A 19,952-nucleotide genomic window follows, 5' to 3' on the forward strand; every position below is an offset into this window, starting at 1 on the left:
CTATCGCCTCGACTAAACTGGAGAGAAAGGTGAAGAAGAAAAGACGGAGAGAGAGAGAGGGTAAAATGGGTAATTTAAAATTTTTAAATGAGTTTTATTAGAAAAATCAATAAATTGGGTAAATTCGTGAGTTTTTCAACTTTAGAAGGGTAAATATGATATTTTGAATTTTAGAGGGAGAAATACGTAATTTCAAGGTTTTTGAGGGGGATATATGAAATTCTCCCTAAAAAAAATTGTAACCTGACGTATTGAAGCCTAAAAAAAAATTGCTTACTATAGCCAAGCATTAAAAAGCTAACTTTCCCCAAATGATTGCGTCGTTGAGTCGTTGTCATTCAAACTTTAATTTCTATTTTCGACCAGAAACATTTACAAACAACAACAACAAAGTCCATGAAAAGTTCATATGGATATTTAATCTAAAAGGAACAGGACAAAATCACATAATTAAGAAATACTATACACGACAGTTCAGCTAGCAATGAGCAAAATGGCTTCTATTTACAGAAAGCAGGAGGTAGTTAACATCTCCTCGTACAATCTTAAAAAAAACTCTCATTGTTATAATACCCCCAAATGGCAAGGGATGTCAAAATGCAACACCAAATCACACATACCACAAAACTAGCAGAACTTGAATCGAATCATCTCCGGGCATGATGGAAAGATGTGGATGATGAGGACTGCGCAGAGCGGTCCCTCTCCTGCGTGTCCTCGTAGAAAGCTTTCTTAACCATATCTTGAACGTCATTGAACCGCCGCTTCTTCTCCTCTGATTTATCCCAATTATCTACCAGCCCTGACAGGTCTTCGTCCATTATCTTATCCAAAACATTTGAGCAACGTGGAAAATATTTCTTTCCTAGCTCCACTGTAAAACACAAAGATGAAAGACATTTTGTTTTGTCAAAAGATAACAAGGCATGATCATAAGATAATTATTGCTACTGGACATTAATTCATCAGTTGACTTTTAACAGTTTTAGTCGGATTCATCATGGAAATAAATCTGCTGTTATTCCCAAGGAATGACAGGAACCTGTTATTCTGATTTCAATTGTTGGTTTTTATTGAGATTCATACATGAAAAACTTGTTTCTTTGAGATTCGAGCATGGAAAAATTTAATCAGTTGAGATCGGAATAACAGGTTCCTATTATTCCTTGGGAATAACAGCAGATTTATTTCCATTCATCACATAGTTAAACCAATGGATTAAGCGGTTCAACAAGGGGTTACAACTAATTTCAGACTGTTAGTGACAGTTCAGCATACCTCAAAGCATTAGAACCCAAATTATTCAAGTACAGGGAACTTTTGCTATTTCAGGTTTGTGGTTGACTTCTCTTTTTCTTAAAAAGGAAATCCCAAAATGGTCAACAGCATGAGTTCACCTCCTTTTTTTCATCTTTCTTTGTCCTATTTTCTTGTTAAAGGTAAGGTAAATGCCAATTAGCACACCCAACTAGAGTTCTTCATAATAAAAATTCAGAAATACTTCCTTTGTTCACTATTACAAAATGATTACAGCTTTATTGAGCAACCTTTTTTTTAAAGAAAAAAGAAAGAAAAATATATCATTGTAGTTAGTTGGAATAAAAAACCATTAATTTAAATGGTGAACCAATATATTTAATACAAAGTTGGCATGATTGTTAAGTTAAAAAATATGTAGAACAAACAAAATGATGGATTGTTATATCATTTTTTGATATTAAATTAGCTATTATTAATTCCATGTATCCAGATACCTGTTCTTGCAAGAGCTTTCATTCGGGCACGGTGCTCTTCTTTCATCTGAAAAGGATTCTCATTCAGATCCATCGCAGAACTATGGTTGTTTCCATTTATTGGGTTTGAACTCAAACCCAATTTGAACTCGAGGGTCCCATCAACCTGTGCTATGTCCATCGCCAGTCGAGCCTCCCTAGGAAACATAAGCCTCGCAAGTCCCACTGCATTAATTAAACACAAACCACCAATAATAATTGAGAAAACTTTTTATAAAATACGAGAGTTTTTTTTTTTTTAAATGAAGAAAGTTAATAGGCAAACCTCGATTTTCCAGGTACAGGAGTTTGCCACGCATGTCATCTCCTGCCAAAGCAAGAGAAACAGACGCCTCCCCAATGAGAGGGTCGCGTCTCTCAGCCTGTTCCAATATCTCAATGCACAACCTATCTTTCGGGGAGGCCTGCCCTTGCTCTGTAACCAAATTATAATCAGCCGATTTAGTCATCCGTTTGGCAATATCGACGGCCTTCCTACCATCTACTGTGAGGTCCGACGGGCAGGCCCCTTTGGTCAGGAGAGAAACGATAATCTTGGGATCCTTTCGTATAGCAGCCACATGAAGCACAGTGTACCCACGAAAATTCCTGTGGTTGATGTCAGCAAGCTCAAGATCAAGCAATTCCATGGTGATTTTGGAGTCACAGTGCTCCACTGCATAGTGCAAGGCATATGCATCATCTAATGTAGTGCGGCCCTCTTTCAATAACATACTGATGAGCTCGACATCATCGGAGTCAATTGCACGGTGGATCTGTCTTGCATACTTGTTAGGGAAGTTATCAGCATGTGGGTTCAATAAACCGAGGTATACACGGTGATCCCTGATTTGTTTTACAATGTCAAAAGGTAACTTTTTCTCTAGTGTTGCCATGTTGAGGTCCGACTGTGTCACAATTTCAATGCACCGTTCCTGAAGCCGTTGACAGGAACTGCTGCACATGTTGGAAACCGATAATATCAGTGGCACATCATCTGTCGCTACTCTCTCCAGTACGTCAATCAGGCGCCTCTGTTGCAATATTTCAATCTTTAGAATAGCTGTCCCAACAGACTCTATGATTTTAGTGTATCATTTCACCCAAATGATACTCAAAAAGAAACTAAGAAAAAAAATTGCAAAAAAAATAGTACCATAAGTGCTGTACTGATAAACCAGCCTTATTTTAATTTTAATTAACCCTAATTAGGACAGAAATGCTTAGATCAGTTTAAAATCTAACCATAATCAATTATTGGTTTTAAATGGACAGATTGAATCACAGCACTCTCCTTGGATGTCCATTTTTTATTAGATGGTTCTTATTAAGATACGAGGCTCCACCAGAATTGTACAAATCAGGAGAATATGAGATGAAGAATGTTATCACCTAAGCAACAAGGAAAAATGGGAACGGACCCGTTTTGACGCATGGCCAATAAAGTAATAGAAGCAATTTATTTTTGGGCCTGACATTTGTTGACATTTGTTGACATGTTGACAAGAAATACTGAAAATTTATCTGTTTTCTTCTTTTGCTTAAAGCAAATTTATCTAGTTTTAGAACTTGGTCATGTTCAGTGCTGACATGCCTTCTTCAATCTTTGCATTAGTTTTCTATATTGGCACAGTCAGACGCCGACTTCCAAACAATGCCATTCCGAGCAACAGTGAAATACCGACAAATCAAAATTTGACAAAGGAAAGAAGAAAAAACTACAAAGTATTCCAACTCAATACAGACCCAAATAAAAGCTGATGCTGAAGAAAAAAATGAATAAGTGTTTACAATAGATCGACGGGCGACAGCCCCGGTACTTACAAAGAAAAAAAGAGACAAAAAAAATATACTTCAAGAACAGGGGAAAAGCTGAAAAGGGACAGCAACACAAAGAAGCAGGTACCAACTACCAAGACACTCAAACATTACCAGTTTAAAAATCAGATATGAAATATACAAAAAGATTACCAGATTAAAAAAATAAACAAACCTGGAAGAGATTAACAAGCTCAAAGATGTGAAATGTGAAGGATGAATAGAGAACCTCCACCATAAATCGGACGGCTGGCCAGCAGCCGGCATGTGAACAAGTCTCATCTGCACAGATACAAACCCCTTTCGGCAACTGCCCCACTCTGCCACTATATATATACTCCATTACCAGCACAAGTGCATCGTACTCGACCTCGAAATCGCCGAGCAGTTCACGTGCCTCGATTGCTCCGGTGTTCTCCCGGTTTTTCGAGAAGAATTCACGAAAGAACGGGCTGCGGGCCGAGAGCACGCACCTGTGCACCCGTAGGTCACGTGAGTTGCACGTGATGGTGGCATCGGCACAGAAGGCGAAGTCCTCTGACTGGAAGATGGAGCGCAGGTTTTCAGAGAGGCGCTTGAGAGCCTCCACGTCGGCATCGGCCCCAGCGGCGGCGGAAGAAGAGGCCGGGAAGTGGGAAGAGGTGGGGTCAACGAAGCAGATGCCGCTGCTGGCGTGGTCCGAGTCAGTGGTCATGAGGCTGGGCTCCATGAGGTTTTGGTGTGGCCGATTGGGGTGGGTTTTGGGGGAGAAATTGGAAGGGTGGAGAGGAAACGGAAACGCGAAATGCCAATGGCTCGGACTTTGACTTGGAAAGGGGAAGAGGAGAGGATAGAGAATCAGTCTGGTTTGTCTTTCTTCTATGCTTAAAAAAATTAAGCTTAGTGGACAGATTGTTGTCTCCAAATCTCCAATACATGAGTCTGAAGACTCAAGAGTGTGGCGTTTTAACTTGCAAAAAAAAAAAAAAAAGACCCAAGAGTGTGGAGTGGAGCCGTGGAGTACTGCGCTCTCCTTCAAGGCAAGCGTCCCGCGCGGATTAACATATCGGATTCGTACAAAAAATTTCGAGAATTTTTTTTTCTATAGAAAATAAGAGCATCTACATTTCTGAAATTATTAGAGTTTCTAATCTGACGTGACAGTTTCTAATCCAGTTTCAGGGATGTGGGAGAGTTTCTTATTTAGAAACTATGCAGGAAAATTTCTTATTAAGAAACTGTTTATAAACTCTATGTTGGCTAAATGATTGGCTCAAATTGTTTCTCCTTTTTTAATTTGTTGCTGATGTGGCTTAATAGAAACTCTAAAATGAGTTTTAGAGATGTGAGAGTTAGAAACTTTAAAAACTATAATTTCTAAAAAGTAGTTAACAGTTATTTAGAAATCCTTTTGAGTTTTAGGGATGTAGATGCTCTAAAGAGTAAAAATGAAAGACTACGTGATTATTTTTACTGATAAAAGACCAGTTATAGACGGATAGTCTTATCCATCCAAAATATTTAATATTATAATGGATATGAGTGAAATCGGTCCTAATTCATTTTTTTATTTTTATTCTGCTGTAGTAACACAATGCAACATCTAATTGAACAGAACTAAAATAAATTAAAAAAGTTGGGTTAGAATTAGTTCCACTCCTATTCATTCTAACAGTCAACATTTTGAATTAGTCCTGTGATCGATATGAAGACAACGCAATGAAGTTATTTTTAGAAATAACAAGCAACCACCATAGTTAGTTGTGACTCAAGCGGCAGAGGAGGCTAATTTGTGGCAACAATTCTGTGGGAAAAGAAATATAATGGTTACAAAATTGGCTAGTGTGACAACTGTTGTAACATAAGAGTGTATTAATATTGCTTAGGACTTGATGTTGTAAACAACTCTATCAATAAAACTTTGATAGTCACTACCAAATTTTCAAAAAAAAAAAAAAATCATTTTGAATTAGTAGGACTATTACCGGCCTATCTATTAGTAAAACAAAAAAATAGGTACTCGCTATGTTTCTTTTCTTTTTCTTTTTCTTTTTTATAGAAAAAAAATCTCGAAATTTTTTGTCTGGAGGAGTTTTTGTTGTGATCTAACTTTTACACTTGATACTAATTGACATGACTGAAGTGATAGACTTTTATGTTATTTTTGAAGTTTTAGATAAATGAGAGTCATTTCTTTATAATTCTTGACATACTCACTAGATAACAATTTATTACAAGTAAATTTTAATCACAATAAACTCTAAATCGTGAGAAAAAAGATATCAAACACCAAATTTGTAGATTTCATTGTCTATTTTGCAATGCTCTTGAAATCATGTCTATTGGACTCGTAATAAGAAAAAAATTATGATAAAAATAGTTAACAGAGGTCAAGATTAAAAATATTTGCATTGTGTAACGCATTTATCTATGATTTATTGGATTGCATTATTATCATGCAGGTCATTACAAATTTAAATTTAAATTATTATGTTATTTGGGGTATGTAGTACAATTTATACTTCATGAAAAGTGGTTAAGTTTTATAGTTTCTTAGTCACACCTCGTCAAATTTATGATTTTGTCATCTACAAAAATTGTGATGCTTGATAATTGCTTCCTCTGAAGTTTTAATGAACCTCTAGAACTTCAAATTTTGGCCTAAGAATATTAACGATGAGGAAAATAAAATTGAAAAGAAAACAGTAAAAAGGAGATAATACAGGGCATTTGTAATATGAGAAGGATTAAAATATCTTATTGTTTTTGTGTCATCACAATTATGTCATATTATTTCTTTTTGTTTTAAGTCCAAATAGTTGACCAAACTTCTTAATATAATCTTTATATTAAAATTTGCTTAAAGACCAAAATTTATATTGTTTGAAAATTTTGTAATACTGATTTAGATATATACAAAATCACTATTTTTGAGAAGATTTTGTATCTAGCTAAACATAATAGTAAATAATTTATATATATAAAATTTGGTTTTCAAACACATTTTAATATGGAGACTATATTGAACAGTTCAGATCGACTGTTTGAATTTTTAAAATAAAAATAAAAATATGAGGTATAATTAAGACACAAATACAATAGACTATTTTAACTCTAGTCTTATACGATAGGGCATCAAACAAATTTGTGTATAACATTCAACTTTAAAAAAAAACAAAAAAAAGAAACAACAACAACATCCAGGTAGTATCCCTATGCATGGAGGTAAATATTTCAAAAAAACAGAGAAAAAAAAAATATGATAGAACTTTTTAATTGGAACTTTGGAAGTACATAATTTGACCTGGATGCTCCTTGGAGGCCGTGGTAAATGGATCTACCGATTTGGAGACAGGAAACAACTTTCTCAGCTAATGCATTTTAATTGTGCGTAAGCTAAGTAATCAAAAGTGCCCTTGTTTAGTGCCTTGCACATTATCTTTATCTGCATGTTTCTGGTTAGGGGTGGCAACGAATCAAACTAACTTTAGGTTTGAGTTTCGTTTGAATAAGATTCGGTTCGATTCAAACCAGGTTCGGTTCGAATCTTTTGATTTGGTTTGAATTAGATTCAAACCTGGTTTAATTGTGAACTACACATTTTTCGAATCGAATCTGGATCGAATCACGAACTAAATTATTTTTTAGCAGCCCTAGTTATACCGGTAGTTTATACATTAATTTTTTCTTGCGGGACAAAATTCACATGGCTTCCTTTTACCGATATGAAATGAGTGTTTTTAAGTTGAAAAATTGTTATTGAAAAAATACATCACAACAAATAATCATAAAAAGAGGATTAAGTACAAGAACTGAAATATGCAGTAAAACAAGTAATCGTATCTCGAGTGTTCACTCGATTAAACCCTCGATCGGACCATCTAATGAAGTGAGAATCCGAAAGGTAGAGAAGGCGAAGGAGAGACAATTGTCTAGGCCGGAGAGAGGAGTGACGACCGGAGAGACAGCCAGTCGTCGAGAGCGTCAGCTAGGTTTTAGAGCGAGAGTGAGTTAGGGAGAGATGGAGAGAAAACCAGATTATTGAGATTTGAGAACGAGAGAACATCGGCTAAGTTAAATTATGACTCTCTATTTTGGATTTTAATTTCATTAGATAAATGAATGGCCAATGTTATTATGAGATTTGAACCATAAAAGTTCGCGAACCCATTTCAATCGAACCAGGTTAGGTTTGAGTTTGGTTTGAATTAATTTTGAACCGAACCTAATTTGATTCGTTTCAATTCGAACCTATTTCGAATTGAATTAAATCCGAATCAAATTCAAATTGAATGACAAACTACGAATTTTTTAGCCAGCCCTATTACTAGTGCACTGAAATTATTTTCTGCAAGAGCAAGCAGAGATGCATGTCAACATCATCCACACATGACAGATTGACAGCAGTTGTCCTTTTGTTTCGTAGCGGAATCTTTGGGCCACATGAAAAGTAAAGTTAAAAGCAAAATTTTTCTCTTTCGCAGATGGAGAATTCTTCCAGTGTCCATCAGCTTGGTGGCAAGAATTTAGGAATGGTTGTGATCTCTCCCTTTTGGTTCAAGATTTCTGGAAAGTTCGACTTTTATGTCTAGTACAGTAGTATTTTCGGCAAACAGACCCGGATAACTCAGCAATGACGTACATCGTAAATTAAACCGCTTAATTTCACTTCCAACCAGTGTTATCAAAACCGGACCGGACCGGCCGGTTGGACCGAAAAAAACCGGAACCGGTCACCAATCCGGTTCGATTCGGTTGAAATATCACTTCTGAAATTGAGCCGGAAAAACCGAATTAATTAACCGGTTTTTATTCAAAAACCGTGAACCAATCTTAGAAAAAAACCCGGTTTTAATCTTGATTCACTTTTTCACGCATAACGAGGAGAGAGAGAGCACAAGAGGGATATCACGTGTCACTAGTACTAGTACCACTTTTTATCTCATATAATTTTTATAAAAGACCCTTGTATTTTAAATATTATAAATAAGTCAATCAAGCATAGTATACACACACTACAATTATTTATATACACGTCTTAAAACAATAATAATTATTATTTTATTAATTACATTTTTATGAAATTTGGTACTGAAAAGTTATACATTCATATGTTTTTATAACTTAGTAAACTCATACACAAATTTAAAATAGTAGGATGTTATATTTTTCCAAAAAAAAAAAAAACTTTGTCATTTGTTGATAAAAAAAAAGTAATTTTATTATATTTTGGGGATAAATTTTTAATTAATCTACAAATTTATAATTATTATTAAATATGTATGTTTGTCTTCATTATATAAAAAAAAGTTTATCTGTACAATATATATTGTAAATATATAAGTAATTAAAAAAATCAGTAATTGAACCGGTTGAACCACCGGTCCAACCAGTGAACCATTGAACCGAAGCTTTAGCGATTTGATATCCGGTTCGGTTCTGATAATATTGCTTCCAACTACAACCGCGGTCAATTTAAAATTAAACGGTTGCTAATTCTTGTCCGTTAAAAATGATCTCATCTCTCTTTTCATTTTTTAGTACAGAGTTCGTCAGCAATAACCACAGTTAATCGAAGTAGCGCGCTGTTTCGAACTTGTAACATTTCATTTTGAAGTTGTATATTTCTATGGTTAAAATTGTTAATATTAATTTGTAATACACTTGTAATTTTTTGTAGTTAAGACGTTTTAATTTGGACACACTTTGCTGATCAATTTGAGGATGTTTGTCTAAAATATTGGAAGTATATACTTTGATACGATTGAATGGAATTTCCTATCTAAGGAAAAATGCATGGAATCCTATGTTACTCCAATGCTCCTATATGGGCACCGTACTAGTATCAAATACGGATACATGTCTGATCCGCCAACTGACGTATCGACTTAGGTGACGTATCATTCTTTTCTTGATACGATCTCTGATACAGTTTGACTCGCTTCGATACGTCTAGATACGGTGGGATATGCGAGTCTTGCAGAATCGAATAATTTTATAACACATGAGCTGTGAAACTCACATGGACCGGCCCAAAATTGTGCACCGTGCACCGCACATGGACCATGCCAAAAGCCAATTTCTAGCACCAAGAGATCAGAATAAAATAATATATTTTTTTAGGTTTAATTCCGTAGGTTTTATTATAGCTATTGCTTCCAATTCCACTGGATCTAAATCCTTTTCCTGTACCAAAATGAACGGAAAGACTTCATCCAATAAAATAGCTAAACAGAATTGATCTGTACTATTGAAAAATCGTGCTCGATCGGGACCGTCTGAACTGAAATAGACAGTCCAGCTCTATCTGGAAAGGTCCATTTATTTTGCCATGTGACCTCAGCCCTCTGGTGATATTCGAGGGCGCCGAAATATCAGGTTAACAGGAGAATCTTTATATTCAATTATTCGGTCAGCTCTTTAAATTTCGTGCTATTTATTCTTAATTCGGATAAGCTTTTGCATGACAGGAGCGTCGCTTTCTCCTTCCGAATCCTTTTGTTTTTGTCTATGGTTTTTCTGTGTCCTTGTCCGTGCAAGTCCTGCACGTCCAACCAAGATGATGCAGCTTTTGAGGAATATGATGTGATTATTGAATTTACACCTCCGAATAAAATTTACTTTTTTTTTTTTCAGATATCAGTATAAGATAGTCGCCGAGTTTTTTAAAAATATCCAAATTTATTAATATTTTATTATAAATAATCAGATGTTTGACAAAATTATATTTTTGCTCAAACCGTAAGGAAATTTTACGGTTTTAATTTTTAATTCAAACCATAAGATTTCCTTACGGTTTGAATTTTTTTTTTTTAGCCCAACTTTGCACCTCTGGTTAACATATCAAAACACCTTCAAAAATCATGAAAATTTACCGACATGCATTGTTGACTTCATAGAATAAGACTGTGAAGTTTCATACAAAATCTCAAAACAGATCGTGAGATATCGGCTCTCAAAAATTGCCCGAACTGCTGAAAGAGTGCTTCTAAGCCCAAATTTGCACCTCTGATTAACATATCAAAACACCTTCAAAAATCATGAAAATTTACCGACATGCACTCTTGACTTCATAGAACAAGAATGTGAAGTTTCATACAAAATCTCAAAACAAATCGTGAGATATCGGCTCTCAAATATTGCCCGAACTGCTGAAAGAGTGCTTCTGAGCCCAAATTTGCACCTCTGATTAACATATCAAAACACCTTCAAAAATCATGAAAATTTATCGACATGCACTCTTGACTTCATAGAACAAGAATGTGAAGTTTCATACAAAATCTCGAAACAGATCGTGAGATATCGGCTCTCAAAAATTGCCCGAACTGTTGAAAGAGTGTTTCTGAGCCCAAATTTGCACCTCTGATTAACATATCAAAACACTTTCAAAAATCATGAAAATTTACCGACATGCACTCTTGACTTCATAGAACAAGAATATGAAGTTTCATACAAAATCTCAAAACAGATCGTGAGATATCGTATGATTTTTGAAGAGCCGATAAAATTCAAACCGTAAGGAAATCTTACGGTTTGAAAAAAAAAATATAAACCGTAAAATTTCCTTACGGTTTGGGCAAAAATATAATTTTGTCAAACATCTGGTTATTTATAATAAAACATTAATAAATTTGGGTATTTTTAAAAAGATTAACATATTAACGACATGATAAATTCATCCTAGAAACAAATATATTAACGACATGATTCGAATCTCATCGTTTAATCAAGAAAGAATGTCCCACGTGGTGAATATGAGGCACCCATCTCTTGTTATCTCCGATATTGACTATTGAGAAACAAATAACACTAGAATGCCCTAATCAGTTTAATGATTAGCTATTTAATTCCATAATACCAGATCAGTAAAGAAGATTGGCCAGTCAAAATTAAGAAACCACATTCATTTGATAATAGAAACTAATATGATCAGGGGATTGAACAAACTATCCTTGATAAAAGGATATGATAGGGTAATTATTACAGTACCTGGAAAGTACGAATGTCCCATTTTCGCAATTCCAGCATGTCTCAAAGACAAATGCAACTCATACGCCCCCATTGTTGAAAATGAACTCCTACAAAGACGATATATTTTCAATACCATCTTATCCAATGCTGCTTTTGCCTCTAAAAGCGAAAGTTTGAAATTCACCATTTTTGTCATACTTTTTAATTAGTTATGGGCTTGAGGCGGAGAGGATTTTGGGTCTGACGTTTGCTCGGCTGCCTGTACAGAGGAATCAGAATCGAGGGGAGAGGGTATATCTCTCGATTAAGTCTCGTACATATATGGTCATATCTCTCGCTCCATCGACATCATGTGGTTTCTGTGTTTCCGTATAAAAGTGCATTGTAGGGTCATATATAGTCAAATCAGCTAAAGTTACATCGTCATGTGGTTTCACAAGTGCACATTTCTCTTCTCTTATCTACGAGCACAACTTCAAAAATATATTTAATCAAATTTAAATATCAAATCTAAACTACTGAAATTCATGTAATTCATGAGTGATTTCCATGCAAAAATTTGAAAGTTTCAAATTTATTTGCTGAAAAATTAAGCAGTCAAAGAAATATATAATAAAAATTAAATATATAAAACAACTTATTTGTACATGGTGCCGTTAAATTAAGACTCACAGGTCTCTCATTTTATCATGGTGCCGTTAATTAATTTAGGTGCGGTAGAAATGATCACCTCTCTAGCTAATTAATGCGTGATGATTCCATTTCACAACTAAATCGGCCACTAATTAATTAGTAATCACTCACCAATTACCCCCAATTACTTATTATTGCCGAAAACGAAAAATTCCTTTTGATTTTACATTAAAAAAAGGCAAAGACTTCTATGGACATAAGGACCTATTTGTAAAATGAACATATTTTTATTTTCAAAGTTCAAACAGTCGATCCGAACCGTTCATCTTGTTCTCCATATTAATATGTGCTTAGAGACCAAAGTTTACATTTTTCTGAATTTTTTTACTATTTATTAAGATGGGTACAAAATTCAATGGTCTGAATTTGATATTTTTTGTACCCATCTTAATAAATAGTAAAAAAATTCTGAAAAATGTAAAATTTGGTCTCCAAGCACATATTAATATGGAGAACAAGATGAACGGTTCGGATCGACTGTTTGAACTTTGAAAATAAAAATATGTTCATTTTACAAATAGGTCCTTATGTCCATAGAAGCATCACTCAAAAAAAATGTATGATCTCAAAAAGGCAACATCATTAAAAGAAAATGCAAGGAAAAAAGTAAGAAAAAGACAGCTCACGTCGATTTGACAGACACACAGTACCCAGGCCAGGATCAGCCCTTAATTGACATTTTCATTTGTTGGGGGGAATTTCACTTATACCCCTAAAAAACATCAAAATTATGTGTTTTCTCCTCTAAATTTAAAAATTAATCTCCTATAAACTTCAAAAACTCACATGTTTATCCATTTTATTGTCCTTTATATTAAAACTCATTCTAAATTTATAAAATATCTATTTTACTCTTTATTAAAAGTATAAAATGCCCTATCGAACTCAATTTGAATCTGAAGGGTTCCTCTACTGTCTGATCCATGCACATCACAATAAGATTATTGTGTGTTCGCTTCAAAATTCGTACTAATCTAGCTAGCACAGATCACAAAGCAATTTTGATCTGCGTGCATCCCGTTAAGATCTGTGCACATTGCTTCAATATTCGTGTGTGATTGCTTCAAGATTTGTGATGATATAGTGTGTACGGATCTTAAAGCAATTTAGATGCTAGAGAAACCTTCAGCTTCAAATTGAAGTAGATGAGTGTTTTATGTTTTTTAATTAAAGAGTAAAGTAGGTATTTTATAAATTTAGAATGTGTTTTAATATAAAAAACAATAAAATAGATAAATATGTGAGTTTTTGAAGTTTAGAGGGGAAAATATGTAATTTTAAAATTTAGAGAGAAAAATACACAATTTTGAAGTTTTTGAGGGGTATACGTAAAATCCCCCCTTAATTGTTTGATAAGTGTTACTGTACATTTGCGGTTGATACTTACCTAGGTACGGATTGTTCCTCACAAGAAAATAAAATGTTAAATATTTATCTTGAAATAAGAATTTCTGTAAATTTAGATATTTATTTTAACTACCTACGGTTTGTTTTTAAAAAGAAAAATACAATTATTCTGACGTATCTCTAAATTAAATCTGTATTTTATTCACAGAGAAACAAATGTCTGTCACCATTTTAATGTACATCCTCTTTATTTTGCATAATAAAATTCATTAGCTTATACCAGATGATATTTAGAGGATATTTGTCAATTTGGGTGTTATTAGTAGGGGTGTAAACGGATATGGATAATTCGCTCTGTATCCAGATTAAACGGATATGGATACGGATAATTTTTGCATATGGTGAAAAAATAGCGGATACAGATACAGATAATTTCATGAAGGTGAATATCCATATCCGTATCCACAATTATCCGGATTCGAAATTGCTCCCAACTAGCTTTAATTTTACTGCTCTGGATAGAAATTGTTATATATTATGATATTATCCCATATTTATTTCAGTCTTGGTTGTGGTATAAATGATAATACAATATGGTTTTCAATTTAATCTCCTTTTTGCTGGTGATGGTGCTACAATAATGCAATTTTCTTTCTTTTTTACCTCTATTTCTTCATTCTTAATTCTTTGTCATTCAAGACTTTAGTCCGTAAATGTAGTATATTGTCTCTGCTAAATTAGTTTTAGTCATTGTTTCAAGACAACAAATAAGTCACTTTTTTATATCTTAAAGTGCATAACTCAATTATCCGACAATTATTCGTTTTGTATCCGTATCCGTTTAAAATGAATATGATTTTAAATTTTGATATCCATTTACTATTCATATCTGTATTCGTATCCGCTCATTAAAAAACGGATATTGATATGGTACTAGCATTATCCGCTCCGTTAATCCGTTTACACCCCTAGTTATTAGGCTAGTAGAACGCATTGCAGGCTTGCAGCCGTTCGTTTTGATAACCTCGACAACTTTCTCGAATCATGCCAAAAAAAAAAAAAATTATACACAATGTTGTCTTTCTTATATTGGTTAATTTGTACCCATTTTCATAAAATTTTAATATGATTTGATGTTCCAAAAATTATGTTTTTCGTATATTGGTCAAATAAATGGTAGATGTGCATACAGTAACGCAAGTGGAGGAGGGGAAATGTGTTTTGCGGATGATATCCATTTTCATAAAATTTTAATAAAATTTGATATTTTATCAAATGCTGATAAAAATGGACCAATAAAAATTTTACGTCTATTGATCAACAATGAAACTTTGTATTAAATTCGGGTATTTTTTATGTGTATGTTTGTCTATAGATCTCATTACATTTCACTTACTGGATTTTAAAATTATAAATTATTTTGACGGTTGTCAAGAATCTTAAACTACTCTGTCGTCAACATATGATCGCCTTATGTCATTGGAGTGAGTCTATAGTACTATGTATAGTATGATTTAGTCTGGAGTACGAATTAATATTTTTTTTTCAAATTTTAATAATTTATCCGAACTATTCAACATAATTTGTATATGAATATGTACTTGCAGACTGAATTGTATGTTTTTTTACTACTATTTGTTAAAATAGGTATAAAATAATTATTTTTGGATGGTTCAGAATTTTCAGATCAAGTGATTTTCTACTCATATTAAACAACAGTAAAATAATTCTAAAACATATAAAATTCGGCCTACAAGTACATATTCATACAGTGTTAAACGGTTCGGATCGACCGTTAGAATTTTGAAAATAAAAATATTAATTTGTATTACGAACCAACCCGTGACATGTATAATACCATAGACTCACTCATTTCATTTTCTGTTTTTTTTAATCATTATTTATACTTGTCTATTATTATTATTATTATTAACTTAGTTTTTCATTTGAGATTAATTCATTCTTTTTTCCTAGCAAGAAATCCTGAAAAGGGGACCCTCTTCAGTCCTCCCATGGAAAAATTTATTTGCACTATAATTCTCGATGGTAAAAAAATTTCACCACTAGCCTATATTAACAACATGACCCAAAGCAGTCGAATGGAAACCCCAATTATGGCCCAACCAACACTATGTATATGGCCTAACTAAAAGGATATTATGGTCCCGCATCCCGCTTAGGAACTATGAATATTAAAAAAAAAAAAAAAAAACTCAGATCGAGAAAAGAGAACCCAAAATGTGCTCAAGTAAGCTTGAAGTGCCATAAAATTAAATTTAATTAACAAGTGAACCTAATTTAAGATATAAACATCGAAAAACCACAAAAACATGTCAATAAATAAAGGTATCTTTCTATATTCTATATTACGATTCAATAAAAACTAAAAAGCATTGAATTAGCAACTTAAGACGAGCAGTTTTGGACCTCGCATTTTTCAGGGATGTACCTAATTTTCAAATATTATGTGACAAATGTCACAAATTACTTCTTAATATTTCTTCCGAATATATTTGTAATTTTTTTTTAAATTAGTTGCTTTTAAATATATTCGTAATTGTTGAAGGTAAGATGACAAATTTTACGTTTTCTTAAAAAATTTCTCAGTAATTATTAAAAATTGTAATCATATATCACTAAAATTTTCTCGGTAGTTGTTTTTATTTTCTGAATTTTGACATCTTTTGAATCTAGCAATTCGAACATAAAATACATTTATTTTTTGTACAATTAAAAATTTAGTATAATTGGGTTTCGATTGTAAGAGTGTGCTCCAGAAGAAAGAAGAAAAATAGAAGGAGAGAGAAGGTGTGACCAGATTGTCCAAACAAATTTACTTGTATCAACAACTTAAATTTTGGAAAGAAACCAAGATATAAAAAAGAACCAAGAGAAACAAAGACACAAAAATGAATATTATTCTCCTCCAACCTCTACCTTCAATTTGGAAGGTGGCTCTCATCCTTACTGCTTCCATTTCCTTCCCTTCCCACTAAATCTGAGTTCATCGATCCAACCCCAGATCTTTCCAAAGAGCAAACTCTAGAGCCAATTGCCAGCAACCCAATAGGTTTTCTTTCTTTCATTTTAGTTTAAATATTTTAGAACATCTATATATTTTGTATAAAATTGAACAAATTGTGTATGAACATGTGTAATTTTCGTTAATAAATGACACTAATAGGTTTACTTTGGTTTGAACCGAACAAATCGAAATTTACTTCAGTTTGTTTGGTTCGGTTCAATTCAATTTTTGAAAACTGAAGAAAAATTTGGTTTGGTTATTTTAGTTTAGTTTCTACTGAATCGACCATTTGAACACCCTCTAGGGGGAGGAACCAGAGTCAAGAGTGCGGTATCGTCAAAGCTCAGAGTATAGACTCCGATATCGATCGAAGCGAGACGATAAGTTGATCCGGTCATTGTCAGAGCACGGTGGTGGTCAAATAAGCAAATCCGGTCATGGAGCGAGAGAGGAAGAGATCGGAGCTGAGAGTGCGGTATCGTCGGAGTTCGGAGCATATAGTTCCTATCTCGATCGGAGCGTGACGGTGAGTAGATCCGATCGTCGTCGAAGTAGGTTGGTGATCAAATAAGTGGATATGACCGTGAAGCGAGATGGAGATTAAATTTTAGAATTGAGTATAAATATAAATATTTATTTTGTATTATATGAGGGGTTAGAATTTAGAATTTTGTAAATGATTTTTTCTTATTAATATATTTGTTAGTGGTAATTTAACAACTAACCAATTTTTTTTATCATAATTGTCTAAATTATAACAAATAACACGATTTAACCAGAAATTAATTAGGAAGAAAAGACACAACATATCTTACTAAGATTTAAAAGAAGAAACAAGTTTATCTAAATAGTAAAATACTTCAACAAAGTTAATTAACATAACAAAACAGATTTAACGATTTCATATAGAACCATCTCAGGTTCTCCTATTGCTGTCAACCATTTCCGAAAACTCATTGTAAATTGATCGACAACTAATCATAAAGCTTGCAGATACATCTTTATAATGTGAAACTATATACTCTTAGAAGAAGAAATATAGTCGACACTATTATTTTTCACTTCTTCTATGGATGACTCGAGGATTTGCAAACTGCACTCAACTGCAAAGCTGTCATTCTTGAAAAAAACTTGAACCAATTAAACCAATGTTATCAAAATCGGACCAGACATCGACCCGATCAAGCTTCGGGTTAACAATTTACTAGTCGAACCGATGGGTCAACCGGTTCAATTGCATGTTTTAAATTTTTAAAAACAGTTATAATTTATAATCCTAAAGTGTAATTGAAAGCATCGATGCCTAAACATAGGCGAAGTAGTACTGATACATTATAATTTGAATTGATTTTCATATGCAAATTCTCTTTACATGATTATACAACTTGAACCAAAAAAGTAAGCAAACTAAAAGATGAATAGTTACTGCAGTTGGGTTTAAACCCGTTAAGGATTAAGGAGAAATAAACATATACATCAGGAGATTCATTAATACTAACTATTAAAAATCTTTTCTGACTCTTTTCGGCAACAACCATTAAACTCAGGTCACCATTATCCAAAAAGAGTAGGTTTAGGGACAACAAAACCTTGAGTAGGTTTAGGGAGGAAATCAAAGTACAAGCACAAAATGCAGCAAACACACCACATTCACCCATGATTAAAGACATACATATTATCAACCCATGTTTATCAAGCAAAAAGTAATGATGTTTAGAAATGCACTAAAAGTCAATCCATGTTCAAAAATGCATTTTCGTTTGAGCATCAAGCACCTTAAATGCATATATTTATTCAATAAAATCAACTCAAATAATAACCTTTCAAGTGTTCTATCAATCTGATTACATGAGATTACTTCGAGTATTTGATCTTGACAGTTACATTTGTGATTTCGTATCAAACTATGCCTTGAGAATATGCAGTCTTGAGTGTGAGGTTGTGTGCAAAATTTGCACAGTGAGGAATCGAGAATTGAGAATATAGTAAGAAATCACACATATTGTGTACTTCTGTTGGATAATATGGAGGATCTTGTTGTTTTACAAGTGAAGAAAATGTGAGATGGTTGAAGGAGAAAGAGAAATGTACGAAAATCTTGAATCGTGAAAGAAAATTGTTTTGAACCGGTTTTTTGTTGGTCCGGTTCATTGTTTTTTTAATAAAATCCGACCAATTAACCTGTTTTGACCAGTCTGAGAGCAGAAATGATCCTTTTAAAGAACCGAACTGAATAGGTGACCAGATCCGGTTTTTTTCGGTTGAACCGCCAGTCCAGTCCGATTCTAATAACACTAAATTAAACTGTGTTTATCCATAAATAACCGAATCTGATGCATGAACGATCAAGAAATTGGAAAAAGTAATGGAAAAATAGATTTGGTTCTGAGATCACACAGATTCTCAATTCTTTGATAAAACTGATACCTAAAAACTAACTTCTGCCAAAAGGCATGACGTCTGTTTAAATACAAACCCTAAAAACAGAAAATACGTAAAAGATACATAAAAGACCCTAAAAACTCTAAAATTATAAAGAAAGGTCCAAAAGTCCATGAAGGAAGACTCGGATCGCGAATCTGAGCCCGCAAAATGGGCGAAACAAATCAATTTTGGATTCAGTTTTAAACTGTGGAGTTCCTGTCAAAATTTCAGCCCGATCCGACGAACAGATCAAAAGTTACGCTCCTTTTCGTAAAGCATGTGCAGGACCATATTGCATCAGAATCCCTGCTTAATCCCTTTTCTGCTGTATGCGAAAACCTTGCTCTCTGTTTTATAATACCTCTTGCCATAAAAATTGTATTTGTACTGTAATTTTTGGGGGCTCAAAAATTTCACCAATGGCCTATTTACACAACACGGCCCAACTCAGCCCAATGAAAGCCGAATGACAGCCCCAGCCTAACCTAAAGGCATATGGCCTAACTAAAAGGCGATTGCATAAACGGTCCCGCTTAAAAACATTTGATTAACAAGAGAATCTAACTTAAGATATAAATATGGAAAAATAAAACAGGACATAATGGAGGTCCTTTTCTATATTTTAGACTACGACTCATTAAAAAGGATTGAAATAGCAACTTATGCGAGCTCTTCTGGACCTCGCATTTTTCAGGGACGGACATAATTTTTAAATATTGTATGATAAATGTAAGAAATTACTTTTAAATATTTCTACTGAGCAATTTTGTAATTCTTAAAATTTGAAATCATCTGACGTCTTTGGAGGCACAGCAATTACATTAGAGAATACATACAATTTTCAGTCAAATTAAAAATTTATCATAATCATCAAAATTCTAACAAATAACACGAACTAAACTGAAATTAAAAGAACAAACTAC

The 19,952-nt window shown here is 33.5% G+C and overlaps 1 protein-coding gene across 2 annotated transcripts; it reads right to left on the bottom strand.

Moving 5' to 3' along the window:
- Positions 1-315: 315 nt before the first annotated feature.
- LOC144559460 (BTB/POZ domain and ankyrin repeat-containing protein NPR1-like) lies at positions 316-4,475 on the bottom strand. Of its 2 annotated transcripts, XM_078308487.1 has the most exons (5): positions 3,766-4,475; positions 2,059-2,806; positions 1,873-1,958; positions 1,755-1,827; positions 316-874 (listed from the first exon to the last, which is right to left on the bottom strand). In XM_078308487.1, exons 1-5 carry the CDS (start codon positions 4,297-4,299, stop codon positions 648-650), a joined length of 1,668 nt encoding a protein of 555 aa, XP_078164613.1. In that variant the 5' UTR covers positions 4,300-4,475; the 3' UTR covers positions 316-647. The 2 variants fall into 2 exon arrangements, with proteins under 2 accessions (XP_078164613.1, XP_078164612.1); XM_078308486.1 differs by having other exon boundaries at positions 1,755-1,958; positions 3,766-4,471.
- Between the last annotated feature and the right edge of the window lie 15,477 nt (positions 4,476-19,952).

Source organism: Carex rostrata, chromosome 9 (genome assembly GCF_964058835.1).
Source record: "Carex rostrata chromosome 9, lpCarRost1.2, whole genome shotgun sequence".
In the NCBI taxonomy this organism is placed as follows: Eukaryota; Viridiplantae; Streptophyta; class Magnoliopsida; order Poales; family Cyperaceae; genus Carex; species Carex rostrata.